The sequence below is a fragment of the Aspergillus puulaauensis genome, chromosome 3 (genome assembly GCF_016861865.1).
Source record: "Aspergillus puulaauensis MK2 DNA, chromosome 3, nearly complete sequence".
Lineage (NCBI taxonomy): Eukaryota > Fungi > Ascomycota > Eurotiomycetes > Eurotiales > Aspergillaceae > Aspergillus > Aspergillus puulaauensis.
Genome location: NC_054859.1, coordinates 2,151,778 through 2,178,094, shown reverse-complemented (window position 1 = coordinate 2,178,094; position 26,317 = coordinate 2,151,778). Strand labels below are relative to the sequence as shown.

Sequence of the window (26,317 nt, the reverse complement as noted above, 5' to 3'; positions counted from 1 at the left end):
GCCCAGGAAAAGGAGTTGAGCACACCGTAGAAAATTCCTGAATCCTGATCGACGGGGCTGTTGGGAGATTCTTCGCAACGGCCAGAACACAGCCAACCGTGGAAACGGATGGGGCTTCCCACTCCCACTACGACCGCTGGCGCTGGCCAGACTGGCCAAGTTAACAGCACACAGGCTCCATCGCTTCCTCACGAGGAACGCCAGAAACGCCAGAAAAATTACAGAAGTCCCCGGCCGTCGCCCAGAGTGACTTGGATTGACTTAATGGGGTGACTAATGTTAGGGGTCGCGCCCTGACTGGGGTTAGTCGCCTGTAGTCGAGTCCCGAGTCGGTCACGGTCTGTCTCCATCGCCCCCCTGAGACAGTGCAGTGACTCGACGCGGGAAAATTTAATCAAAAAAAAAAAAAAAAAAAAAAAAAATAACGAAAATTAATCTTCAATTATAATGGGGGGGGAATGCCCCAGACTATCCGTCCAGCAATAATTATAAATCAGGAGCTTGAAACTCGCCCAAAGAGAACAAGAATAGAACAGCTGGGCAGTCTGAATTCTGAAGACGGGCGCCTGGCAAATGAGGTGCAACGGGTCCCAACACGAGTCTCACTGAGTCCTGACACTGCCTGGACAATAATTCCAATGCACCCAATCAGATGGTGGAGAAACAGGCCGGCATGAAGGAGGAAGACTGGAAGAGACGCTGGGGGTCGGGACTGTGGGACTGACTGGGACTGACTGGGACGTGCACCCGTGTGAACAGCAGCCGTGCGAGCCTTTAATCTATTCCGCATTGGGACAAGATACGTCAGGGCATTAATAATCTTGTGAAGAATTTGAGTCTTCAGTCTTCAATCTAAATTGAAGTGGCGAGCCAACATCGTCAAATCAGTGCCTGAGCTATCCTGGCATGATATCAGGGCGGCGCACCAGTCATGACACCATTTAAATCTGAACTGCAGGCCTGTGGTGGTGGTGGCGAACAGCCTCATTCCAGCATAGCCGAGACAGACACCGTAGTAGAGAAAGAGTAGAACTAAGAACGATGTCACAGTTGCTCAACTTCTGCCTCGTCAACAACGAAGATGGCTATCCTCGGCCAGGGTTTCGGTCAGACTCGTACTCTCACTCGGCTGTCCAAGTTCCAACCTTGAATCTCCATCCATCTGACTCACAGCTGCAGCTGCAGCATCCAATCACGCTCGCATGGACTGAATTCCAGTAATAAGTCCTCCGTAACTCCGTCGTTGCCTATTACTAGTTAGTGCACGGGTATCATCATTATTCATATTATTCCAGATTCTTCCAATTCTCTTCCTGTTTAATCCGACCGGAAGAAGAAGACGAAGCAGACGAAGTGGGGGACGGAGAACAAGGAGGGGGAGTTCGCTGCCCGATGCATATCGCTGGATGGAGTATAGCAGAGTATTCCCGACTTGTTACAGACAGTCTCACTCTCTGTCAGGCCCAGGCATAACCCTCATGATCTCATCCAGTGACAACATCGACAGCCCTGAAATACACCTATCACTTCTGAATACTAATAGTAATTTATAATATACTCCTCATGTCGTAGGTCTGTTAAACGGTCAATCCAGTAACAAGCGCTATGCGCATCACCTGCTTGAAAATGCCGCTTTGCTTTGCTGCCCTTCCCTAGCCCCTCCATGCATCCATCCGAATGTTCCCTAGGCGTTTGAGCATGGTTACCCGACAGGCCTTGGACACTTGCACAGTAGTCTATCTACTACTTACCTAGTGAGGGAAAGACGAAAAAGCATCCCCTCCCCTCCTCGGATGCATCTCTAATCCGTTCATCTTCCGAGATGCATTATTATTATTATTATCGGGAAATTGCACGCAGACTCCATCCACGAGTCCCTTCCTCCTTTGCCTTTCCGGGGATCACGTGTTAGCTGTCTCTCGAGTCTCGAGTTATCCATTTCCTAGTTTTGTTCCCCTTGCACGGGCATATGCAGGTCCTGCTTACATATATATATCCATCCACACCATCGATGAGCGATGAAGCGGCGAGTTTGAGATGTCATAATTAACGTCCCTCAATATATGGCGTACGACCTGCATACTTGGCAGATTTATATTGATTAACGACATGAACGCCGTGGTCGAAATGGAAGGAAATCTCCCTGATATCATGCAGTGCACCGTGCGTGTCATACGCGGCGGGTGTTTCAAGGAGCTGAAGGTACGCAGTGAAAACCATAATTGAGGGGATCGAGTAGTAGTAGCGCCGGAAGGTGAAGAATATGAGCAGGGAACTACGGAGACTTGGAATGGATAATTCAATAATAAATTTTGTCAATATTTTGTCTATACAACTTAACTCCAACCCATTTTTCCGATCCTTTTCCCGAAAAGTCACCGCGGAGATCCATCTATTATTCATCCGATGGTGTAATTCTCCTTTCGGTCGTAACTACATGAATGGCGGTTCATAACAAAGTGGATATCATAAAAAGGGCAACGCCAACATAAGTGACGGGGGGAAGATAAATGTAAAAGGTGAGAGTAAAACAAGGAAAATCGGGAGAGGGAACTGTCACACCAAGTCAACTCGTCACCATCCCCCAGTCTTCAACAACACCAGCCGATTATTTAAAGAAGTCTTCCAAATAGTAGATTCGTAAACGTAAGGTCGTAATCGTAGTTCAAATCCCAGCTTCCAAGCATTGCCAAACCGGAACATCATGCATCTGCGTATAAACAACTGAGGAAAAAGCCACCAAAATGTGATGGTCTTACTCTCCCCTCAACCCCTGGATCATACTTCTCAGCGCATCGAGAAGAACCGCTTCATCAGGCGGCTCACCACCTGGGAACGAACTCTCTGTTGCACTCCCCAAGGCCCGAGCACGTGCACTCTTTAGAACACCCTTGATATAATCTTTGTCTTCGTAGTCTTCCAGCAGCACCGCTTCAAAGTCATCAATGGCTTTGTTAGCACGCTCGTTGAAGAAAGCCTCGTCGGAAGACGTGTCCATAGGTACCGGCCCTGAGTTCTGGCCTCCCATGTTGTAGGCTTGCTGTGGCTGCTGTTGGTTGGGTTGGTGGTGAGGCTGAGGCTGATGCTGCGGTTGATGCTGCGGTTGGTGTTGAGGTTGATGATGTTGTGGTGGAGGACCCGAATTTGAAGGGTAATTCTGGGGTTGGCTGTTGTTTGGTGGATGTGACTGGGTGCTCGGGGGTGGATATGGTGATTGATGCTGTGGTGGAGGCGGCGGCTGCATGTGTTGCTGTTGCTGTTGTGGTTGCGGCTGTGGTTGAGCCTGCTGGGATTGTTGGTACTGGAGAAGCTGCGGTGGAGGATCGGAGGCGTAAGGTGAGGTATATGTAGTTGGTGTTGTTTGTGCAAACGCAGCTGGGAGGTTGTTTTTGATTGGACTGGGTATTGGGAAGGGAGAGGAGGCCGCAGGCTGTGCAGGAGGCGGATACGGAGTTGCGTGTTGAGGAGGAGCAGGGGTAGGAGCAGAAGCAGGCGGAGGGGCGGGAGTAGGAGCTGGAGCGGGCGCGGGCGCGGGCGCTGCTGCCGGCGGAGGGTATGGGTTTGCTGGCATCGATGAGAATTGGAAGTGCGGATTGGCCATACCATTTTGACCATTCGGTTGGTTTTGGTATGAGTTTGGCATGGGTGGCATGTATTGAGGAGTCACAGACGGAGGAGGGTGAGGTTGGGCGGGTGGGGGAGGAGGAGGTGACGGACGTCTTTTCTTCTCCTTTTCGACGGAAGCACCTGGCCGTAGTTGCCATGACCATCCTTTGCCATCTCGCTCTGCATGCATGAAGAGGTGACTGTTGCCGTTGAGATTATGCCGCACACTAGATGTCCAGCCCTCGGTCTCACATTTGAAGCGGAAGTAAGGGTATTTAAGCTTCAACGCCCGGTAGATCTGCTTCAGCGTCATTGGCGTGGTGGCTTCGGTGAGAGCATCAAAGATGAGAACCGCATAGTTATACGGCGGTTTAGCCAGGTCTTCAGGCGTATACGCAGACTCTGGTGGATAATTGGGGGAAGGTGAGCGAGAAGGCTTGCGCTTCTTGACAGGCGGAGGCTTGACGTATTCTTGGGGCTGTTGTTCCTGGGGAAACTGCCCACCCTCTGTTGAAGGCAGAGGGATGTCCATCGTAGTCCCGTCCTTCTTCCTTTTCGTATACTTCCGTTTCTCTGGCTTTGAACTGGGCGATTCGCCCTCCACAGATTCCTTGGGCACTGGACCTCCAGGTGTGGTCATTGTCTTTCCTGCCTTCGGTTTGCTTTGTGGTGGGGGTGTAACGCCTCCGTTTGCCTCGCGCCTGGCAGCCAATTTCTGTTCCCGCGCCAACTCGGCTCGTTCCCGTTTTGACATGATCCCATCTTTGGGGGGTCGTCCAGGACCGCGACGCCGGGCTGGCTGCTGACCATCGCCTTCGATAGATTGCGCTGCTTCTGTTTCCTTGGTCTTCAAAACAATCTTCGTTGACTTTGAGCCGTCCTTTTCAAGGTCGTCTTCATTATCAGCCATACCAGAAGCCTCGGCGTTTTCTTGAGACTCTGGAGCAAACTGTTCTTCCTCTATATCGGCACCTGTCTCTCCAATCGGCACATCTGGAAGCAAGAATCGGATGCGGACCCCTCCGATTTGAATATAATCGCCGCTATGAAGCGGTCTGATCTGGCTCGGGGAGAGCCAATCAGCACCGATAAAAGCACCGTTTCTTCCTAATACCTCCATTTCAAACAGGTTCTTGTCAAAGTTATATGAAATTTTGACATGTTTTCGCGAAATACCGCGATGACCAGCAACGCTACCATCGGTTGTGGCGGGAGGATGTATCGGGATGGTTGGGCACGAGTCTGGCGAAGGAAGGAGGGCAAGAGCGTCAACAGGTTTGGCATCTCCACCGCCTTCTTGTAATGATTCCATAGCAAGGGCATTGTAGTCAGTAGTGGTTTGAAGCTGAGCGGGGGTCGCATGTAAAAGACCGCCGGCCTCGCCATGTGAAGAAGCCGATGAGCGTCGACTGATATGTGATTGCATATGTCCAGGAAGATCAGGATCAACGCCCATGATTCCACCGCGGTCACTGACAACACTTCCAAGAACCCCACTCCCTTCAGGCTTTGCTCGTACGGGCGTATGTGATGCGTTTCCGCCACTCGAACTTTTCGGCCGCGAATGCCTCGTCACTTGCCGGGCCTGAAATTCGCGTTGATGCGCCGCTCGTGCAGCTCGTACATCTCGCCCTAGAATAAAAGAATATGTGTTGCAGTAGAAATGCCCGTCATCGAATTCGAGTTTGGCAAAAGCTTGGATCCTTGGCTCAGATCCTGCTACCGAGCCGTTCCCATCATGCAAAGCTCCCTCGGTGTATCCCAAAGCTGATAAGTCCGCACTCTGGGGAAAATAGGGTGAATTTAGCATATCGTTCTGCTGCAAACCCTCCATTGGCGTTTCCGGAGCTGGTCCAAAATCTATCGGAGGAAAAAGTACGGGATGGTCGAGGCTCGTTTTCGAGAACAGCAAGGGGTCGGTCAGGCCTTCGATAGAGTCGCCGGACTTGGCCATAATGTTCGCATTTTGGTCAGTCGTTGAAAAGGGCAGTTCAGAATGTTGAAATGACATGTCTTCGTGATGTTGGGCCTCTGAGTGTTGACTTTGATCTCCGTTGGTCGGTTCCGCCCCCGAGGGCGGAACGTCGTCCATTTGATGTGTTGCCCAATCTTCATGCGACGCATCTCCAAATACATGTTTCTGTTCATTATCTTGCCCGCCTATTAATCCGGGACCCTCTAACGTCTGATTCGAGTCCTCCATTTGCGTTTGCTGGCCGCCAAGGAGCTGCGCTAATAGGGCGCTGGCGGCGGATTGACGGCGGAAATCCGACTGCGAGTCCTGACCATTAGAAAAGGCATGGGAAGCCTGGTCTTCAGACTCGGACTTGACTGTGACCATGCCGGACAGGGAATGTAGGCCATTGGGGGAGGACGGGGAGTGGTCGGGGGCAGAATCGTGCAGATTGCGGATTGCGGAGTCGCTGGTACCCGTGGGCGGGGACGAAAGTTGGTCGTTCTCTGGCGAGTGCTGAGAACGGGTATAGTCGTACAAAGACGACATGCCCGGACCAGCCTCTGAAGGATGATGGCCCACCGCTGGCGCTGTCATGGTCTGCGACGACGACATGACCGGGGGAGGGCGGCTGGGATTGCTGGTTGGCCTGAAAGAAGTTCTCGAGCGGACTGTCGACGGTTTCCAGAGTCGGGACTGGGAGGGAGAAGGGCGGTGAAGGGGAAAATGCAAATTGGATCGGCCAGACGGTCTGCCGGACAAATGAAGTTCCGTGCTGGGATTTTCTGCCGTATTTACGTAATCCCACTCCTCGGGCTCGAGAGAACTGTAGTTACAGCATATAACACTTCAATAACACTTCAGTAACACTTTCCTAAACACTTCCCTAAACACTTCCACTGCTACTCCGAAAATAATACAATAGCAGTATGCCAAAACCAAAGCCATCCAAAAAGGAACCCGCCCGCCAACCCTCCCAACCACAACAGCAACCCCCGAACTGGCCTCCTCTCCGCCCACTGATCCCCTCATCGGACCTGTACCTCGACCCGCTCCTCCCGGACCAGATCTACCTAATCCGCAACTTCCTTCCTGCCTCGCTATGCAAGACATACGTCTCATTCCTCTCCTCGCTCCCCCTAATAACAACTCCCGGTAAGCCGAAAAAGGGCGACGCCGTCCGCGTCAACGACCGGTTCCAGATCCAGGATGGGGCGTTCGCTGAGAATCTCTGGCGCGGGACGGCACTGCAGGAGCTTGTAACCGACCCCACTAATCTCACCGAAGAGGGAGAAGGGGAAGGTGGGAGTCCCGGCGCAGGAGAGAGGACAATGAAGGAAGTCTGGGGCGGCGAACCGCTCGGCTTGAATGCGAATATTCGTATCTATCGATATTCCCCCGGCCAGTTCTTTGCGCAGCATTGTAAGTTGTTTACTTTCACTTTCCCGTTCTCATTCCCGGAGCTACCACCCACATCCATTTCAATCCAATTCGCAATACAAGTAAAAGAGCCCGTAGTCATTAATCGAAATGGCACCATGATCTAACCTGGATCTGTACGTAGACGACGACTCCAACACACTCTCCTTCCTCTCGCCCTCAACACCGCCCAAGCCCGCGCGCACCACATGGACGCTCCTAATCTACCTATCCTCCTGCACAGGCGGCGAAACAGTCTTCTACCCAGAACCAACGCGCGCCAATCGTAACCCAGAGCCGATCTCAGTCGCGCCCGAGATGGGAATGGCACTGTTGCATCGGCATGGGGACCGGTGTATGCTGCATGAGGGGAAGGAGGTTACGGGTGGAGAGAAGTGGGTGTTGAGGAGTGATTTGGTAGTTGCGAGATGACTTCTACTTGCCGCGTGATACATTAGCGGCGACTGAGGACTCGGGTGGTAACTATATCAAAAGGAGGAACTATTCTCATGTTACATATTAACACCAAGCAAGGCCTATTGGACAGACAAAAAAGCAGGTAGGAAGTGAAGCGTCCCAACGACCACCCAACCCAACCTAGTGTCTGCGCTATAATCAACGCAGCGGTGTGGTTGGTTTCCAAAAGCGTGGCGATCCTAGCTAGGGACACGGAGCGGAGCCCCGTTACTGAAGAGCAGGATGCAGGAGTATCTCTATGGAGAGAAGGAACGCTTGGGAAAGGGGTGGTTTGGAATCAGCAAGATAGGACAACAAAGGACAGAGATGAGATATCCGTGCATAGCAAGACCAATCATTCGCCGGAGAAATCGGGAGTTTTCTAACCTCTTTCGCAATCGAAAACACACTCCTTTACATATGGAACCCTTTGATATAGAACAAAAACGAGCAAGAATAACATATTGAACCCAATGATGATATTTCGTTGTAAAAAAAAAAGCAAACATTTAATTAGCGGTTGTTCAGCCGCTCTTATTGTGCTGTAGAGGGTCTCGATGTGTACTCCGTCCTTCTCATGATATTCTCCACTGGGCCCAACAGCCGCTTGAACCCATCCCGGCCGAGTCTGGCAACTTTGACCTCAGTTCGGGCGACAACACTGGCTGCTCGAGGCTTGTCGTCCAATAGGGCGAGTTCACCAAAGTAATCTCCCCTTTTGTATGACTTGGCCGGTTCTTCCACGCCTTCCATGAAAGCATCAGCCTCGCCAGACTCAAGGAGGAAAAAGGCATCGCCTGGGTCACCCTCATTAATAATACGTGAACCTGCTGGATATTTGAGTGTGTCGAGCGCGTCAGCGATCTTCGCACGCTCATAGTGCTTGAGCGACGAGAGGAGCGGAACTTCTTCCAAGAAAGCCTCGTACATGCGTCGTCGCTGGAATGCCGAGTCCATGAGGATGCGCCGGAAGGTAATGCGATCTAGAGCCCAGAGAGTGCTTTTTGAGTCGGCCGATACAATTGTTGCTGCTCGAGGTGCGTTGTACATGAGAGCCAGTTCTCCAAATGAGCCACCAGGTCCAATTGTGCCGACTTTGTTACCCATTCCATCTGGGCCCGATTGCACAGAGCCAGAGGGGTTGATGTAAACATCAAAATGGCCATCTTCAACGATGTAGAAAAAGTCACCAGCATCGCCCTGGGAGATGACCTTGATATCCTTTGCTGGGATGGGCTTCTCAACTAGGGCATCTAGCACAGTCCGAGACTGGTCGTCGTCCAAATGGGAAAAGAGGAAGTTGTTGCTGACGGCTGTCTTCAGGCGGCCGACCTGTTCCTCCGACTTTGGATGGTGCGGCGGGGTCCAGCTATCTGAGCCAGCGGATGTAGGGTTCAGAGATTCAGCAGATACAGATGTTCGGCGACCTAGGGCGTAATTGTTGGGAAAGCCATGGCTGGGCCCACCGGTTGGGCGGAAGTCCTCTGGTAGTCCAGATTCATCCTGGCCTTCCTGGCCACCGAGGCCACCACCAAACGGATCCCTTCCAAAACGTATTCCCTCGCCCGATTCACCAGCCCGACCAGTCTCGAGAGGATTATTTCCGCCGGACGAGTTGCTGGCAGCGATCTTGCTGGTTTTGAACGTTGAGTCGGTTGGTGACGTCACCTCATACTCTTCGTCTTCTGCGATTTTGTTGAACGCCGAGGGCTTGTTCTCATCTTTGGTGGCCACTTTTAGAAAAGGGTTGGTACCCGGGAACGAGCTATTCGACATGTTGTCGGCTGAAATCTTTCGGTTTCAGTGAAGCGCGGGGTGCGAGCTAGGGAGTTGAGCCGCTGTGAGGGGGGGGGCGGAACAAAGAAAACTGAAAAGGTCAGAGGCAAGCTGCATATATTAACAAACGGCGGAGTTATCGAAAAACGAGTTCATGCGACGATGATGCAGGAGGTTAAAACTGAGTAGGTGCGTGGGAAGGAAAAAAGGAAGAGGATGGATATGTATGCACAAGAGCACAGGGATCGAAGAGGATCTGCGCAGAAAGTGGGAGGAGGGGCGGCGGCGGGTAGAGAAACCGCCAAAGTTAAGACAAAGCTTTGGGAGGAAATTGGCTGGTAACAACTTGACTTTGGCAGAGCTTGGTGGGTATCGGGAAGATTGAGTGCGAATTGGAGAGGTTCGAGAGACATCGGACCAAGGTTTGAAGCTCTTGAATGGAGCTCTCGCCCAACGAAGCAACGAGGCGCTCCCAGTCAAAGGCGCCCGGCCGCTGGTCACGGTCCCAGAGACCAACAGCTGAAGGGTAAAAAAAAAAAAAAGAAAAAAATAAAAAGAAAAGAAAGGAAAACAGCAAAAGGAAGGCTGCATCAAAGAAAGCTCGAAACTTCTTTCTTACTCACTTTGCTAATTTCCTTTCTTTTTCTGTTGGCTTTTCCGTTTCCTGTCACCTTTTAGATGTCAACGAGGGGCAACGCAGAGGATGGATGCGGGCACCTACAAGATGGAGGGACACCAGGTAGATCCTTGCCTCTGTATATTCCAGGACAGCTGTCTGATCCCCGAAGTCGCGTGGAGGATTTCCGTACAGAAATCAATGTAGCCGAATAAGCTTTCGTGTGTTTGAAACCGGGTTTGGTGTTGTGAGATGGACGCTGTTCTGGCCAGAGAAACAAGACAGGCGAAGGAAAACAGCGGAACGAAGGCACTTCAAAGACGGATGATTCAGATGGCCCAAGTGATACGGAGGATAAAAGGGAAAGCTAAGAATAAGTATGAATGAAGAGAGGAGGGGAAGATGCCCGAAAAGGCGGGGGAGCACCGGGAAGCTTTCTGCAGCTCTCTCGAACCTCAACCTGCATAACTCTCTCTACTTCTACTTTGTGCTCGGCTACAGATAAATTCATTGTTTCTATTATTGATGCATCGAAGAGGTATTGAAGAATTACTATGTCGAGGGTTTCTTCCTGTTGTTTGCTAACTCGTCTTTCCAGATGCCTTCTCTCAAACGCGTGCAGATCGACGTCAACTGCTGGCCCCCCGCTCGCAGCTTACTAGTGCTCAATAGCTGGATGGGAAGCTCGATAGTTGGACAGAAAAAGGAGCATGCGTCGCCGGCAAATTGGCATCGGCAAACGGCGACCCCTTAAACCGAGAAGAGAAGAAGAATAGGAGTTTAGATGCAGGTGAAACGTTGAAGCTACTGGGTTAAGTGGCTGTGTGGAAGCTTCGGTGGTTATCGAAACGTCTTCCAGACGTTTTCTAGAAGCCCGTGATGACTGTCCGACTCGCTCGGGTCCAGACTGCGCCACTGCCCTGGCTCATTAATGGGACATCATCTTCAAGAACCTTGTGCAAATTATTCTGAGTCAGGAGGAAAAGCGACCAGGCAGTCTTACCCCTTCCGCCTCGAAGAGCACGCATTGAGATCATCGCTGCAACGCTGACGTCTTCCTCGTCTTCATGATGTAAACAACGTCTACCATAGCCTGCACATGATAACTCAATTCATCGGCAGGGTCAGCTTGAACCGTGGATGGAGAAAGTCAGGCTATCCCTCCGAACCAAGTTCCCTTGGAACTTTGGGAGAAGAAGCAATCCGCATGGATCCGTGCTCGTGGACACCTCCGCATACTTCCAGCGTGGAAGAGTCGACACATGTAAAAGGCGTGGTAACAAAAGACGTGGTAACAAAAGACGTGGTAACAAAAGACGTGGTAAATATATTTTTATACTTTCCTGAAGCTTAATCTAAGTGCATATGAATGCCAGAGTAGCGTTGAGAGACTTAGTAAAACTAGACATTTCAGTATACAAGCTAGCTGTCTTTGCTGAGGGTCTCGATCCAGTCTAGACTCGATGGTGTCAGACTATCCCACCGCTACTTGGAGCAACAACCATCCTGTCCAGAGAAATAGTGGCGAAGATCTTGCGTAGGAACTGCAGTAGCTCTTGCTGACCAGCTGTCGCCTGTCGAGTTGATTCTCGACCAGCGAGAGCTCGTGCCTGCTGCCAGGTCCTCCGCACGAACGCTGCGTCCGACCGCCACCCCCCGCTTGGGCCCAGAGCTCTCTCTCACTGCCTGCACCGCAACTGAAAACCCCAGCCTCCTCGGATCCCTCGCTTTATCAGTGCGGGCAAACCATTCGATTCTCCCGGAGCATTCTCCTGCTGTTTTCCTGCTTACTGCTGCTGGTCTTGGACCCCTTCCCGGCTAACCCAAAATTTCCCGCCCTCCTCCTCATCCGCTACGCACCGGAGCCCTCTAGAGCTGAAAAAATGGCGAGCTACACGTTTCAGTGGTGAGTGACTCCAAGTCCAAGCCAATTAACTTGCCTCCTCCCCGCAGTGTCCAGTCCAACCCAACCGAATCGACTGCCATGGATCGCTGACCCTGGTTCCTCGCATTCCAACTCCAGGCCGTACAATGCGAAAGAGGTGTTTGTCACAGGAACATTCGATGACTGGGGCAGGACAGTCCAGTTGGACCAGAAGGGCGACGTTTTCGAGAAGGAAGTCCACATTCCGGTGACAGGCGACAAAGTGCACTACAAGGTATGTCATCAATTAGGTTCTCGACCACAGCCTCACACAAGACTGCCCCCGCCAGCTGGGCTTGTAACCTGCCTTTCTCGAGGCTTCCGCCTAATCCACCCGGGCCAACCTGCGCAGATAAGCACGTTGGTCTTCACTGTGCATTGATTGTGCCATCAGTGATGACGATGGGGACGTCCGTTGACGTCATGGGCTTAGCGCTTACCAGTCTTTGCACCCCCTCTTTACAAAACTATAAGATTCGCACCGGGAAAGCATTTTCGTACCACTGACGTGTGTCTTTCTTTGCTCATAGTTTGTCGTTGACGGCATCTGGACCACTGATAACCGATTACCTGAGGAGGACGACGGCAGCAGCAACGTTAACAACGTCCTCTATCCCGACCAGCTTCAAACAGACTCCGTTTCAGCCCTACATAGCGGTGACCCCCAAGACATGGCTGCTCTCTCTGGCGTTACCCCAACCTCCACAACTGCCGGCTTAGCCGGTGGTGTCTCCAAGGAATCCGGAAGGCTTCCTGGATCGACGACAGCGGGGCTAGACAAGGACGTTCCTCTTGAGCAAGGGGGTCATGTCCCCGGAGGATTTCCCGCGGAGTCTCCTTACTCTGAATATTCCGTGAACCCCATCCCGGCCTCGAGCGGCATTGGAAACCCGATCCATCTCAATCCAGGAGAGAAAGTCCCCGACTCGAGCACATTCAATTCGAATACGGTACAGTCGACTGCGCGTACAGGCCAAGAGGCATATGAGGGAGCTGACAGCTCGCGGCTGGCGGCTCCATTCTCCGTTCCTCCTGTGTCCAACAACACGATTCCTGAATCGAGCCTCCCAATTGGAGGTGGAGCCAACACTTCTGCATATGGCAACGCCGGGCCCACGGTGCAGTCGGCTGCGCCAACATCCACCACCGCCGGGCTCGCTGGCAATGTCCCGCTCGAATCCCAGAGGAGACAAGTCGCCGACAACACAGTCCCAGCAGACGACGTCCCTGGTGTTGTGAAGGAATCGATATCCAAGGCACACCGAGACCCCGAAGCCGCAGCAAACAGAGAGGTCGTCGAGGAGAAGAAGGAACTGGAGGAAGAACTTCACCGGAGAGTTCCCGTCGAGAACTCGAGAGGCACGCCTGCGCCTACTGCCACCGCTGCTACCACAGATACTGCCCCGAAGGCTTCCGCTGCTGAACCAGGTTCGGCGCAGCTGTCACCGCGGACGACTACCCCCACAGGCACCAAGACCACAGCACCCGGGGAGGAAGCTGCTCAACAGCAGACAACTGGCGCTTCCGAGGGTGCCAAAGATTCCTCACAGGTCCCTGCGGCTGGAGCTGCAGCCACCGGAGTTGCAGGTGCAGGAGCAGCAGCTGGGGTTGGTGGCGCTACTAGCGGTGTCGGTGGTGCAGGTGGTGCGGGCGGAGCAGCCGGGACCGGAAAGGAAGAGAAGAAGAAGAAGCGATCGAGTTTCCTGGCTCGACTGAAGGAGAAGTTCAAGTCATGATGGATACGCATGTTAATAATGATTCATCTGGATACCTTATTACGCACGTCTATACTTAGTTTATATTTTCTGGTCTACTTTTATGTCTCTTGTTTATATACTGCTAGGTTGGTAGTGTAATTGCGTATAATAATACCTGCCTGTCTATTCACATGATTGCGTCCTATATCGGTATACAATCCGACACTTGCCCATTCAGTTTGACCGGATATGCCAGCACACTGAATTCATCAGCATCACTATATTGTAGAAGGGGGTTATGCAGTAGCAACTCACTCTTTCCCAGTCTTCGTACAACAGCACCCACAGAATATCGAGGCCGGATAACATACAATCGCCGCAACAATGGTCACGAAAAAGCCTTTTCATATCAGCACCTTCCACATTCCCAGTTCAAGTACAGAGAACAGTAGAAGAGGACGCATACCAATCGTCGGGCCAATGACTTTACACCGGCAGGGGTTCTGGTCTGTGCCGCATTGGAAGCAGATGGGGAAGATGGGGATGAAGGGTGCGTCGCACATGTTTGATTAAATTAAATTAAATGGGGAATTAAATAATTAGATTGATTGATTTGATATAGGTCTGGATGTATTGAATTGAAGAGCCAGGACTAGCTGGTGTATTAATTAATTAATATGGAGGAGTGAAGCTGCAAAGAGATGATTCATTATGACGAAAGTGATTGATGTGCGTGTATGAAGATCAGTGGAAGCGGAGTGGCTGCGATGGGAAGTGTGTTTATTCACCCATCGGTCTGGGGTTTCTTATTGGTATTTCCATTCTAATAAGCATTCTTTTATCTATGTTCCAAGTTCTTGTTTTTAGTAGCCAACTTTATTGCTGGCAAACTACCAGCAGTTAGGGCACGGTCCCAGTCTACTTCATATCAAACCTTCTTCCGTAACTCTCGGTCTATCAGTAAGCGTATAGCTCCCACCAAGATAACTGACGCTGCTGCCATTGCCCCGGCGAAGAAGATAGCTGGCCGGTAGGTTCTAATGGAGGACTCGTCCCCTGTTGCTTCGAGAATATACCCAGCGATTGGCGGGCCCTTTAGTTCAAGAATGTCAGTCAAAAAAAAAAAAAAAAAAAGTCAGTAACAGCAAAAGAAACATACCAAGAGGTACCCCCCAAACCAGCCCGTTACAATCATACCCATCGCAACCGAAAGCCTAGCCGAGCCAAAAATACTGCTGATAATCGTCGGCATGATGGCAAAGAACCCGCCATTCGCCATCCCATTCAGGATCACAAATGGAATCAACGGACCCAGCGAATCCGACAACGGCCAGATAATCAACATGGTCAGCGCATTCAGCGTCACTGCCAGGAGCAGCGCATTAACAGACCCCAGCACATCTCCAGCATACCCACAACCCAAACGACCAACCGCAGACGCGAAATTGAACCCGGCGACCAGACTGACCCCGGCATCTGAAGAGAGTGACAGCGCCTCCGCATATAGCGGGAGAAAAAACGGCGGCACGTATAGTGGGAATGTCGTGACTGCCCCCGCGGCAAAGAGGACGATGAACCTGGCGTCTCGGAACATAGTCCATTCGACCATCTTAGTTGGCGGGATTGGATACCGGGTTCGGAGGAGATGCGCAGCCGGTAGACCTGTTCCTAGCATGGCGAGCCCTTGGATACGAAACGCCCAGGGGATCCCCAGGCCTTTTATTAGGGCGTCCAGGACAAAACTCATCACGGCGCCGCCGAGCCCCCCGGCCGCGTATATCATGCCGTTGGCCAGGCCTCGTTTCTTGCTGAACCACTGTGATGGGGCTACATTGATGACCTGTCAAGTAAGCCCATATATGTTAGCTTTTATTCTGCTGAATATGGATGCAGACTGGGGGGGCTCACCATAAAAAGCATACTATATCACCCCGCCGTAGACTTGGCTGTTAGTCTTCAGGAAAACACACAAGATAATCATGGATATATGGCCTACCTATTCCCAACCCCACAAAGAACCCCAAAAGTCACAAACAAACCACCAACATGCCCCGTCGTAAACGAAGCAAGTATACACCCCACCCCCATAACAGACATCCCTATCAACGCCGTAGCCCGCGGCCCAACCGCCCTCACCAGCTTCGCATTCGGAATCGCCAGCGACGCAATAAAACTCGGACATAGAGAGCCCACAAACGCTAGTGTTGAAGCGGAGATGTGCTGCCGCCCCTCTTGTTGCTGCTGTTGTTGTTGCTGCCGGAGTAGGGCTATTTGGAAAATCCCCCATGTATATGAAATGCTGATATACCACCAGGCTATCACGACGCACGCGAACAGAACGACCCATCCGTAGCCGCCGTCTGGGTTTTCTGAGTCTGCGGCTAGTGAGGCTTGTAGTAGGGCGTCATTTTGGGCGTCTTTATCGGAGGGCGAGGGGAATGTGGTGTCGGGGTTTTCGTTGTTGTCGTGGAGCTCGACGCTGCTCACAAGGGGTGCCTGGGGTTGAGTCATTGTCTTCCTTTAGGTGACTTGGTTGTCGTATTAGACTTGAATGTTATTGCATGGACGATGGATGGATGGATGGATGGATGGATTGGATTGGACTGAGTTAGGGCTGGGAAGCTGGGAAGAACCCTATTTTCGGGCATATAAGGGCGCTGCCGAGTTATTGCCTTATCTCAATGTAGGTAACTAACTTATGTATAAGGTGCTGACCTTGCATTGCTCAGTGCTGATCATGTGAAGATTATGAAAAAATTCCAAGGCTTTTACTTTTCCTGAGAATGATACATTCTTTGCCTGACGACAAGCTCAATCCAAGGGGTCTATCTTGCCCCTGGTTTGGCTGGAATGGTTAATGAACAGTGGGCCATGCGCTGGTCCTGGAAAGCGTTCTGGTGATTGAACGGCTGTTCGAAGCAATTATTGTGCCTGTGGGTTTCTGGTTACGCGTTGGCGGATACCATATTGGCCAGCGGACTCATGTCTTTGATAAATGATAGACATACCCACTATCAGTACATGCTGGAGTTATATATAAAGGCAAGTCAAAAGGATATCAAAGTAGGACTCGGGCCTGGAACAACTCTATGGGGACGAGAAGTGTGATATGTACAAACAACACTTCAATAATTGAAACCTTTGCGGCAATCTGATACAGGCAGTTGGGATCGCCAGTACGCAACATATTACGCGTCTAGTCGTCTGGCGACGATGATTTTCAATCACGAATGGCCTTTCAAGACGCTCGGGCTATTCAACTCCCTGCTCTATGTGAATCCGATGAGACCGATTTTCGGCCGAAATGATATCTTTCCTGACCTCGAAATTTCCCCCCCAATCCCCTTGCGCTTAACAGGACAAGTATGTCTTTAGTTGAAGCGAAGCACCCAATGGTCAAGTCTACCTGGAACCTGGACTCGAACTTGAGATATCCCCGCTCACGAAGACAACAAGGACAGCGGCATATCTGGTATAAACACGATCAGCGAAGCTGAGACAATGAAAACTGGGTTGCTAGTTAACTTACGCGGCGGTCGCAGCGAATATCTCTGCGCGGCGCGCATTCGTCATTAGGCCGATACTTAGGGCAAACAGGGCCGTAAACGCAGCAATCAGAGCGAGTTTCAGCGCGTCGTTGGACGCGAAGTAGAGGCCGATTATTGACCCGATGAGTAGAAATGACGCCACGAGGATGTTGATGATGGCGACGGCCATGGAGATGGAGGCCTCGTCGAATCGGCCGATGCGGTGGAGTCCGTCTCGAGATATCTCTTCCTTTGAACCAAGTTAGAATGTATGGTATTGTCTGTTTGAAGAAGGTTCACCTTAGCTGGCCAGTGTCGTCGCAGTACCCTGGATAGATGGTCTTTTTCTGGTGGCGTATTCAGGGCAACAAGGTCATCTTCATTATCCAGGGCCGTCTTTGCTACTCCCCCAAGAGCGGGATATGGTTTAGAGAACCAGTATCTGTACCCCTCAAGTGCGCGTTTGTTGGGGTGCTTGAGGTTTGAGACTTCACCCTGCAGCAGCAGTGTTTCATCTACTCAGTTAGCATGTTGAAGGCAAGATGTTGGGAGGAAGAGGGCGTACGATATTCCTTAATTTTAGCGCGCAGCTTGGTGATCAACTCCATGCGGTCCACGGCCTCACTATTGCCCTTTTCGAACCGCTGTATAAAAGTCTCCCACGTCCTCGCCGCATCCTTCAAATCCATATCATCGCTGCTTGCATCTCGTTTATCCAGCTCGTTGAGTTTCTTCTCGAGATCCAAGAGTTCACATTGAAGATAGAGTATATTTCGCGCGGAAAGCTCGTTGAATCTACGGTAGATAAAGGCCTCGTTGTCCCGGTCGAGAGACAGCCACCTTGCGACGTTGGCGAAGCCCTCTTTCTGCTGTGCATAGTAGCTGCCTGTATTTGAGCTTGCGTCTCCATTCATTAATCAGGATAGGAATTTAGAGGGGGTTTTGTGACTTCCCGCGGCAAGAGAAGTGGTTAGAAATGGGGTTTTTGGCAAGGCAAATGACGACGTATGTCTGCAGCAAAGAGAGGGGGAAGGACGGTGCGAAACCGTCAAGAGCAGCCCTAGAAATTTAGAGAACCCAGGTGATGCTGCATTCAGCATGCTGCGCAAAGACTAGGAGTGCCATGGCAAGGCCCGAGTCTCGATTCACCAATGAAATGGTCCATGGGTCCAGTAGAGACAGCCTCATCGCAGCCTGATTTTGAACTGTGAATGAGCCTGACGTGGCAGTGCTAGAATGAGAGTGACACGAGCCGCATGCTCACTCCTTCCATTTAAGATGAAGATTCTCAGAGGAGACTGTCTCCCCATTCCCTTCGACCACTTGCTTTCTGTCCAAGAATTCATTACATCTTCAGCATCCTCCCCAACAATTGGTTCCACGACAGGTACATGTACCGGCGAGTGTGTACCAGAAGGCTGGCCTATTTATCCCCTCCCACGCAGAACAGCCAAACAGGGATCATCTTACCATGGAACTATTCGGAACTATTCCCGCACTTGTCACACTTGTCGGACAAATACAATCACTGAAACGAGAAGCACAACGGCATCTACAGCTCACAAAATCCATGATAAAAGGTGGACGAAAGATAAAAGCCTGGGTTAAAAAAAGAGAGTATGAACGTCAGGAAATTATGCGTACTATTGCATTCCTTGAATGTAATGGCACTCATGAAGCCCCCAAGCCACCTGCAAAGCCAAAGCAGTATTTCGTTAAAGGAACTGTCGGTGGCCATTCGGTAGAAGCTTTACCTGACAGTGGTGCCGACGAGTGCTTCATATCAAATACTCTGGCCTCGAATCTTGGCCTAAGTCCTACTGCTGGACCTGAGAAGAGGATATACTTCGCCAATAAAACGTTTGTTCGATCTCCGGGTAGGGTGGCGGTGCCGTGGGTGTTTTATGGTGAATCTAAGACTCACTCTCTTGACTGTTGGATCCTACCTCATAGCATCCACGACATAGTCTTAGGAAGGCCATTCCTAAAGGCCACTCAGACACTCAAGAGATTCACCTCACGGATCGAATCTAGAATTGTTGATGGGACCAGGAGGCTTCGGTTACAACTGCTACAAGGCGAAGACGACAAGGCCTGGAAAGTCTGGGGGTACCTGAACGACCGATTCACAACAGCGTTCCCTGATACTGGGTCTGATATGATGCTCGTATCGAGGACATACGCAGAGGAACTCGAACTCGACATCGACACACGCCTGGAAAGCCGAGTGGAGGTCGAATTTCCAGACGGAAGCACAGCCTGGACAAGCGGAATTATACGCGATGCATCATGGAGGATTGGATCGAAGACAATCAATCGTGACTTTTACGTCCTGGATGAGCTCTGCGTCGACGTCGTGCTGAGCAACGAATATCTGTTCAACGAGAATGTGTTCTCAGAGTGTGATGTTTATTTCTTCGACGCCGAACTCGACATTCCAGGAGACGATACCAGCCTTTTTTGCAACATCCGTCTGATAGGGAGGTACGGAGAGAATCTGAACTCGCTAGAAGAGGAATACCTAGAAGATTGTAAGTGAGATGCAGGATTCGGATAATGTGTTTAAGCTGTTGCTGACCTCGCCAAAGCGACTTCACCAGAGGCGTTCAGTGACGAAAAAGTCCAACGGGAGCTTGCACGGCGAGACAAAATCCGTGATGCGATTGATGAATTGCCTGAAGATCAACGAGACACAGCGCGACGGGATGAAGTTGAGAGACAGCGGCGATGGGAACAAAAACGGCAGATACACCGGAACACATGCCACTCTCAGTCGACTTCACAGCAAAAGCCATCAGCGTCGCATAGAACAGAGGTAGTTCATCCAGGAACCGGGAGGTTTCATTTGTCGACATGGAAGAGTCGGGTAAAGAAGAAAATTGGGTTATAGAAAATTGGTCTAACGATGCGGCGTTGGTGAATATACAGCTCTGTTTTGTATTTTATTCTATATATACCCCTGTACTACTAGAAGGCGTTGTGGTTTAAAAGGTTTATTTCGGTTTCAATGTTCAAGTCGTTTATCATTGATTGATATTTAAAAGCAAGTTAACTCCGTCCATGTATATACATTATTTATTTCGCTCTCAACGCCAAAGCCATAACCATAACCATAGAAACACCCGCCCATTCTAGAGTCATGACGCTATAAACCAGCCAGACAGACTAAGCACTATCCGCCAACGCCTGGAACCCCTTGACAAGCCCCATCGCGCTCCCCGCCGCAACCCCACCGATAAGCACCATCTGCAGCCCACCCACAACGCCCTTCCGGACATTCCTCTGGCCCTTCCACCCGCTCACGAAACACGTCTTCCCGTACCCGAAGATAAACAGCGCAACCACCATGGTTGCAATGCTCCACTTCAGCGCGAGGAAGGCATCGGTCGGCCCGACGAAGAAGTACGGGAGGAGCGGGACGAAGCCGCCGATGAAGTAGCCCAGGGCGATTGTGACGGCGCAGGTGACGGCTCGCGAGCCGGAGGGTTCGGGGAGGGTGTGGTGGAAGTTCATGAGGAAGGAAGCGAGGTTCGGTGATGAGGTGAGGTGGGTTGTGAGTTCAGAGACGAGGTGTGGGGGGAGGTCGTATGGGGTGAAGATGTCGTGTATTGTGTCTGTGACGGAGGTGGGGTCTGCGATTGTTTGCTTTTCGGTTTCTTTGAGGGTTGCGCGGTATGATTCTCTGCTCTTGTTAGTATGCTAAAGTATAGACATGTTTTCTTTTTGGTTGGGTCATACTCTTCGCTCTTTGCGCCGAGGTACCCGCCCAAGCCCATAGAAATAGCACCAGCGATGAGTTCCGCAAAGCCGCCAAACACAACGACCTTGGTGTCTCCCAGCGCGGAGAGGCCCGCGGTGAGGGCAAAGGGAACGGTCATGCCATCCGAAAGACCGATGATGGCGTCTGATATTACACGGCCGTCAACGAGCTTGGGGTCTTTCGTTTCGCGGCGCTTTCCGTCGCCATTGGCGCTCTCTCCGTCGCTGGACAGACGAGAGTCCTTCTCGACATCGTACTCCGTGCTCGTCGGGGAGGAGAGGAGGCCCTTGATGGAAGAGAGAGACATGTTGGCGGTGTGAACGCGCGTGTCCAGGGGATTGAAAGACAGCGGAGCCATGTGAGTGAGTCCAGAGCGTGCAACTTATATCAGGCTCAGGGCATCGCAACAGGCGTGGAGTAATCAAGTAAACCCACCTACTCGAGGGCGTCCTACCAGAAGGCTTGGATTTCCAAGGACGCGAGGGAACGAAAGAAGATGGCCGGAGGGCCCTCGTGCCTGGGAGGCGGCATGGAGCTTATCAGGTGCAGCTGGGGGCAGGGGCCTATGATGGGGGAATGACCAGCAACGTGCAGCGATCGGGGGGGCTGCTCTTGGCACGTGGACGGCTGATTCGCTGGCTGCCGCGGGGGAAAGCTTGAGGGTCCTCCAGTTCCACTGTCCGACTCCACTGTACACTCACTCTGAGCCTGTACTCTGTATTCTGTACAGTGTAACTACCCAAGTACTGTTGCTGACGGATATGGTGAAATGAAGCTCCAATTCGTATAATTCTGATCGCTTAGAATGTTTCTCGGGGCTTCAAAGTTCTAACCAAGCGGCCTGAGGGGTCGATGCAAGGATGCAGCAGGGCTCACCCCTCGCTGACAGATCGTCAGGTGTCTTTCCAACCTGAACTGGTCACCGGTCGCTAAACACCTTAGTCTCCGATGACCGTAACTGATACACGAGTTGTTACCTCAGTTTCTTGCATATCTTGCCGCCATAATTAGCAACTCGGACGGTGTAGTTGTACATTGTACAGATAGTGATCTGTATCTTGCCGTGCCATAATGCCTCATCTCGGACAAACAAGGCACAAATAGAGTTACAAGGGAGAACTGAATGAAGCCTGCTCTTCGCCTCCTACGGTGTACCTGTAGTCTGTTCGTGAAGTCATCGCGAGTCGCGTCTCAAGCATACTCATACTTCACCAAAGTTAGATACCCCTTCGCTCTTCAGCGACCAGCCACTGCGAGTTATCTGCATCTTTAAAGGTAAGCAGATACGAATTTCAAACTCATCCTAATACTTGAGGACTTGCATAACCCTACAAATAACATACAAAATATGTTCCGGAGCCACGAAATTTACACCGCATTGTTCAATTTCGACCACTCTAGATTCCGCGACCGTGCTAGCTACCAACACCATCGTTAGGCCACCAGCGCAGGCCACCAGCGTAATCCACCGATCGAGATCTCCTGCAGGTGGGACTCGATCACCGCCAAATCACCGTAGCCTTGGACGTACTGATAGGTGTACTGCTGCGGGAGAAGTATACATGAAACTTCCCCACAGTTCGCAGCCACAGTAAGAATTTAATTCCATCGATCCAACGCAAAAAGAATGATTGCATTCATCACTCGTCAGTCATTACTGCAACGATATAAAAAACGCCCATATCCCATCCTGCAGCCGTATGTATATATATACATTTTCAATTTCAATTCAACCCCAATTATGAACCGATGAACCGATTGATCCAGACTAAGGCTCCATCAACAGCCCATCAACTGTAATCCATGTTTTCGCGCGTCGGGGTTTCAGGAGATGTTTCGATAGTCACTGCGAGGTGTGTCTAAAACACGCGTTAGTCCATTTTTCAACCCAAAATACTCTAGATCAAGAAACTCACCCCCTCCTCTGCTGAGCATCCCCACCATTCCCATTCGAAGACGAAGACGAAGCCCCAGCCATATCCCAAAGCCGACTCTTGTATGCCGGGAACGAAGTGTGGTTCCACATGTTGACGAGGATACTAGAAAATCAACGTTAGCCACTGGTCCATCCATTCCCACTATTTTAGGGGGGTAGAATTGGATGGAAAGGGAGACAAACCTCTGACTCCGATCAACATAATCCTCCTCGTTAACCTCCTTGACGCCAACCTTCATCCCGTCTCTCGTGAACATGACGTTCTTCTTCTCCATCTTGTCCCGTGTCTTGTCCGAGATATCCTGCACGATGCTGTAGACGACGAATCCCACGACGGCGAGGATGGCGAGGACCACGAAGAGGATGATGAGCGGGAGGATGCGGCTGGCCATTTTGTTTGAATTGGGTGAGGGGTGAGGTTCGGCGGGGTTGTGTTTGTTCGTTCGGTATCGGTGGTGTTGTTGGTAGATTTCCTACGCGGATCGAGTTAGTTTTCGGCGAGTAGAGATGCGATATAGCGATAAATGATGGCTGAAGATGGTGAAGATGGTGAAGATGAAGAGAGGGGTTCGTGAAACGGAAGGATTGAGGAGAAGCCCGTGCGTGCGATCGTAGGGCTGACCAGATCGGGTGACGTACCTTGAATTCAACCCGGGTCTCAACAATGAGAGAACAGAGAACAGAGAACAGAACTAGAAAAGCAAGAGATCGTGTGCTCAGGCAGACTGAAAATAAAGCAAAGCAAAACGGGGATCGACTGTATTTAACTCCGCTTCTGCAGGCGCAAGTGCAACAGCGGAGGAATGTGGATGCCGGCTGAAAGAAATGAAGCGGCTGTGGCTTATGCGCGACGGGCGGAAGAAATTCTGGTGCCTGGAGGGACAAGACTGCCATGGCAGTCTATTTTAAGATTAAGAACAAATATTGGAATTAGTTGGAATTATACTAAATCTTTAGTCTATTGTCCATCTAAACTGATAAACACTCTTTTAACAAACATGACTACTAAACTGGTATACTGACAATCAAAGCTGCGCGCGAATAAACTCCGGCCTCGGCGGCTCCGTGGCCCTCGACGACCTCCCCAACTCCTCCTCCCCCAACGCCAACAACCGCTCATCCCCACTGACCTCTCGCGCCGTTTTAAACGCCGAGTCCAGCGCCCCCGCAATCCAAGTATGATGGCGACTCAAATGCTCGCCCGCAAAGTGAATATTCCCCTCCGCCTGTGCCGCAATGCGATGGAACCGGCTGAACTGCCCAGGGAGGAACATCGCGTCACCCGTGACATACTCGGTGCTCCAGCAGACGTCGAAGGCGCCGACGTACTGCGAGTAGATGTCCACGCCTGTATCTGTGAAGAAGCGCTGGAGGTCGTGCAGGGCCAGTCTGATGCGCTGCTCGGGCTGCATGGATTGGATGCGGTAGGCGTCGTTCATCCAGCAGTAGAGGAGGAGGACGCCTGAGGTGTCGCTGCCGAGGTCGTTGGAGGGGTATACGATCCAGCGGAAGCGGAGGTCTGTGGTGCTCTGCCCGCCGAAGGAGGGGGAGGGGATGTGTTCCCAGAAGCGGGTGCGGAAGTGCAGGCCGAGCTTGTAGAGGGGTTCGAAGTGTGCGCTGCGGATGGCTTGTTCTTTCATGAAGGACCAGGTTGGGCGTTCGCGGATGCCCTGGATGGCGGCTGGGGGGATGGCGAGGACGACCTTGTCGAAGGTGCCGGTTTGCGGGTTGGGACCGCGGGTGTGGATGGTGACTCGGCCGTCGGCTGAAGAAGGGATGAGACGGTCGACGGGGGCGTTGAGGTGGATGTTTTTGAGGCCAACGAGGTTTGCGGCGGCCTGGGTGAAGCGCGACATGCCGTTGCGGACGGTGGCCCAGTGCTTGACGCCAAAGTCCATGTTCTGCATGATGATCTCAACGAAGCTGAGGTCGTACTGGTTTGTTTGGCTGGACATGAGCTCGACGAACTCGATGACCTCGTGCGGCCACTTCAGCACGAGATGGAGATAGCTGCGGAAGGACATCATGTCGTATTCCATGACCTTCTCGAAGCCCTTGTCAAAGTCCTGCTCTAGCAGCCGGAGCCAGGGAATGACGGCCTCGCCGAGGAGGCTGCGCGCGGACTTGCCCTTGAACGGCGGAGGTAAGTTTAGAAGATCTGCATGCTCACTGCCAGCGACGTCACCCTTGTGGCCATAGACATAGGCGCCGTTGTTTTCGTGTTCGATGATGTAGGGGATCATCTCGACCTTGTCTTCAGACCGGCTGTTGGCGTTGAGGTAATCGATGAAGCGGAAGACGCGGTCATGTAACCTCGACCGAGGGAGACGCATGGCGCCAGCCTCAAAGTACACATCCTCGCCTTGGTTCAGGGGCTCGAATCGGTGAGTGTATATCCGGCCTCCAATTCTCGAGCTCGCCTCGAAGACGGTCACATTGTGGCCCTGCCGCTGAAGGATGAGCGCAGTGTAGAGGCCGGAAATACCAGCACCAACAACGCCGACATCCATCCTAGAGATAACAGTGATAACACAGGCAATGAAGATAGACAATGAAGATTAGAAGATAAGGCAAGGAAGGAGGCAAAGAAGATTAGGCAAAAAGGACTCGAGATAACCCTGTGGAACTTAATTGGAAGTCTGGACCAGAATTCGCTCCGAGAACTTTCAAAGCCGATTTATAACTACAGGCTTCTGGCAGCACATGCAAGATCAGAGAGATCGTCCTATTCAGCGAAAAAATGACGCAGTCAGACAAGATGCAGAAGGGATGACGATGAATTGTCAATCATCGAGTGAGTACCTTCCAGCCAGACCCATCCGTCTACATATGGATCAGATTGGGTATAAGCAATACTACCAATACTGACAAGACCAGCAAGACTAACATAATAACAGGAACAGACATGCACATTTGAATAAAAGAATACCCAGCAGAATGGCTAAAATCCCTTGCATGTCTTAGGGTTATATCGCCATACCAGCACCTACCAACCTCAACAAACACCACCTACAACATAGAGTTCATCACCGCAACACCAGCAGGATGATGAAAACACTGCATTAGCGCTAGAAAAGCAACACACCCGTTAAAGGGAGGTCCATAGCCGGGTATCTACACACAGCTCGCCATTCCCATTTCCTTCGACCAGGACGATCAAACCGTGACGAAGCCCAAGACCGTGATTGGAAGGTGGAAGGTCTAGAACTCCGCCGCGCACAGGGTGTGGATGAGGCGGTCGGCTCGTTGTTAGGGAAGGGGGCGACGATGTTTTCAGCTACGACATCTAAATATAGTGGAGCTCGATGGCGTGGACTGGGATGACTACGATCACTACGATCAGAGATGAGCTGATGAGTCGATCTATGGATCACGCGAGAGCAAAACACGCTGCAATGCAAATGGAGGACAAGTGCAAATACAGGAGAATGAACCGGTGGTTGGGCTGAGGTGAGGTCCACTGTCCACTCATCACTGCTCTGAGTTCCGAATGTACCCCTGCACGTGCGCCGGTTTGGTTAGAGGACTCGTAAGTAAAAGTAAGGAACTGGAGACGTCTTAACTATCATGACTGAAGTCGTGGAAAGAGAAGAGTCACCTTCCTTAACCGGCCCAAGCAAGTATTCCACGGACGCAGCAACCACAT

The 26,317-nt window shown here is 51.5% G+C and overlaps 10 protein-coding genes across 10 annotated transcripts; 3 read left to right on the top strand and 7 right to left on the bottom strand.

Annotated features, from left to right (window-relative positions):
* Positions 1–2,755: 2,755 nt before the first annotated feature.
* Positions 2,756–6,175, bottom strand: APUU_30869S (forkhead domain protein; the record flags this gene model as incomplete). Its single annotated transcript, XM_041702010.1, has 1 exon — positions 2,756–6,175. The coding sequence occupies one exon, from the start codon at positions 6,173–6,175 to the stop codon at positions 2,756–2,758; it is 3,420 nt and encodes a 1,139-aa protein (XP_041554838.1).
* A 314-nt stretch (positions 6,176–6,489) lies between these two features.
* Positions 6,490–7,411, top strand: APUU_30868A (uncharacterized protein; the record flags this gene model as incomplete). Its single annotated transcript, XM_041702009.1, has 2 exons — positions 6,490–6,982; positions 7,125–7,411. The coding sequence occupies 2 exons, from the start codon at positions 6,490–6,492 to the stop codon at positions 7,409–7,411; spliced, it is 780 nt and encodes a 259-aa protein (XP_041554837.1).
* A 558-nt stretch (positions 7,412–7,969) lies between these two features.
* On the bottom strand, positions 7,970–9,211 carry APUU_30867S (cyclic nucleotide-binding domain-containing protein; the record flags this gene model as incomplete). Its single annotated transcript, XM_041702008.1, has 1 exon — positions 7,970–9,211. The coding sequence occupies one exon, from the start codon at positions 9,209–9,211 to the stop codon at positions 7,970–7,972; it is 1,242 nt and encodes a 413-aa protein (XP_041554836.1).
* Positions 9,212–11,710: 2,499 nt separating this feature from the next.
* APUU_30866A (carbohydrate-binding module family 48 protein) lies at positions 11,711–13,487 on the top strand (the record flags this gene model as incomplete). The annotated part of the gene is made up of 3 exons (XM_041702006.1): positions 11,711–11,733; positions 11,851–11,986; positions 12,282–13,487. The coding sequence occupies 3 exons, from the start codon at positions 11,711–11,713 to the stop codon at positions 13,485–13,487; spliced, it is 1,365 nt and encodes a 454-aa protein (XP_041554835.1).
* An 889-nt stretch (positions 13,488–14,376) lies between these two features.
* On the bottom strand, positions 14,377–15,959 carry APUU_30865S (uncharacterized protein; the record flags this gene model as incomplete). The annotated part of the gene is made up of 4 exons (XM_041702005.1): positions 14,377–14,541; positions 14,608–15,288; positions 15,357–15,369; positions 15,445–15,959. 4 exons carry the CDS (start codon positions 15,957–15,959, stop codon positions 14,377–14,379), a joined length of 1,374 nt encoding a protein of 457 aa, XP_041554834.1.
* An 891-nt stretch (positions 15,960–16,850) lies between these two features.
* APUU_30864S (uncharacterized protein) lies at positions 16,851–17,889 on the bottom strand (the record flags this gene model as incomplete). Its single annotated transcript, XM_041702004.1, has 4 exons — positions 16,851–16,917; positions 16,978–17,225; positions 17,276–17,490; positions 17,541–17,889. The coding sequence occupies 4 exons, from the start codon at positions 17,887–17,889 to the stop codon at positions 16,851–16,853; spliced, it is 879 nt and encodes a 292-aa protein (XP_041554833.1).
* A 557-nt stretch (positions 17,890–18,446) lies between these two features.
* On the top strand, positions 18,447–19,865 carry APUU_30863A (retropepsin-like aspartic protease; the record flags this gene model as incomplete). Its single annotated transcript, XM_041702003.1, has 2 exons — positions 18,447–19,506; positions 19,564–19,865. 2 exons carry the CDS (start codon positions 18,447–18,449, stop codon positions 19,863–19,865), a joined length of 1,362 nt encoding a protein of 453 aa, XP_041554832.1.
* A 275-nt stretch (positions 19,866–20,140) lies between these two features.
* APUU_30862S (VIT1/CCC1 transporter family protein) lies at positions 20,141–21,093 on the bottom strand (the record flags this gene model as incomplete). The annotated part of the gene is made up of 2 exons (XM_041702002.1): positions 20,141–20,657; positions 20,714–21,093. 2 exons carry the CDS (start codon positions 21,091–21,093, stop codon positions 20,141–20,143), a joined length of 897 nt encoding a protein of 298 aa, XP_041554831.1.
* Positions 21,094–22,578: 1,485 nt separating this feature from the next.
* APUU_30861S (uncharacterized protein) lies at positions 22,579–23,063 on the bottom strand (the record flags this gene model as incomplete). Its single annotated transcript, XM_041702001.1, has 3 exons — positions 22,579–22,594; positions 22,652–22,774; positions 22,855–23,063. 3 exons carry the CDS (start codon positions 23,061–23,063, stop codon positions 22,579–22,581), a joined length of 348 nt encoding a protein of 115 aa, XP_041554830.1.
* A 633-nt stretch (positions 23,064–23,696) lies between these two features.
* APUU_30860S (flavin monoamine oxidase family protein) lies at positions 23,697–25,181 on the bottom strand (the record flags this gene model as incomplete). Its single annotated transcript, XM_041702000.1, has 1 exon — positions 23,697–25,181. One exon carries the CDS (start codon positions 25,179–25,181, stop codon positions 23,697–23,699), a length of 1,485 nt encoding a protein of 494 aa, XP_041554829.1.
* Positions 25,182–26,317: the final 1,136 nt, after the last annotated feature.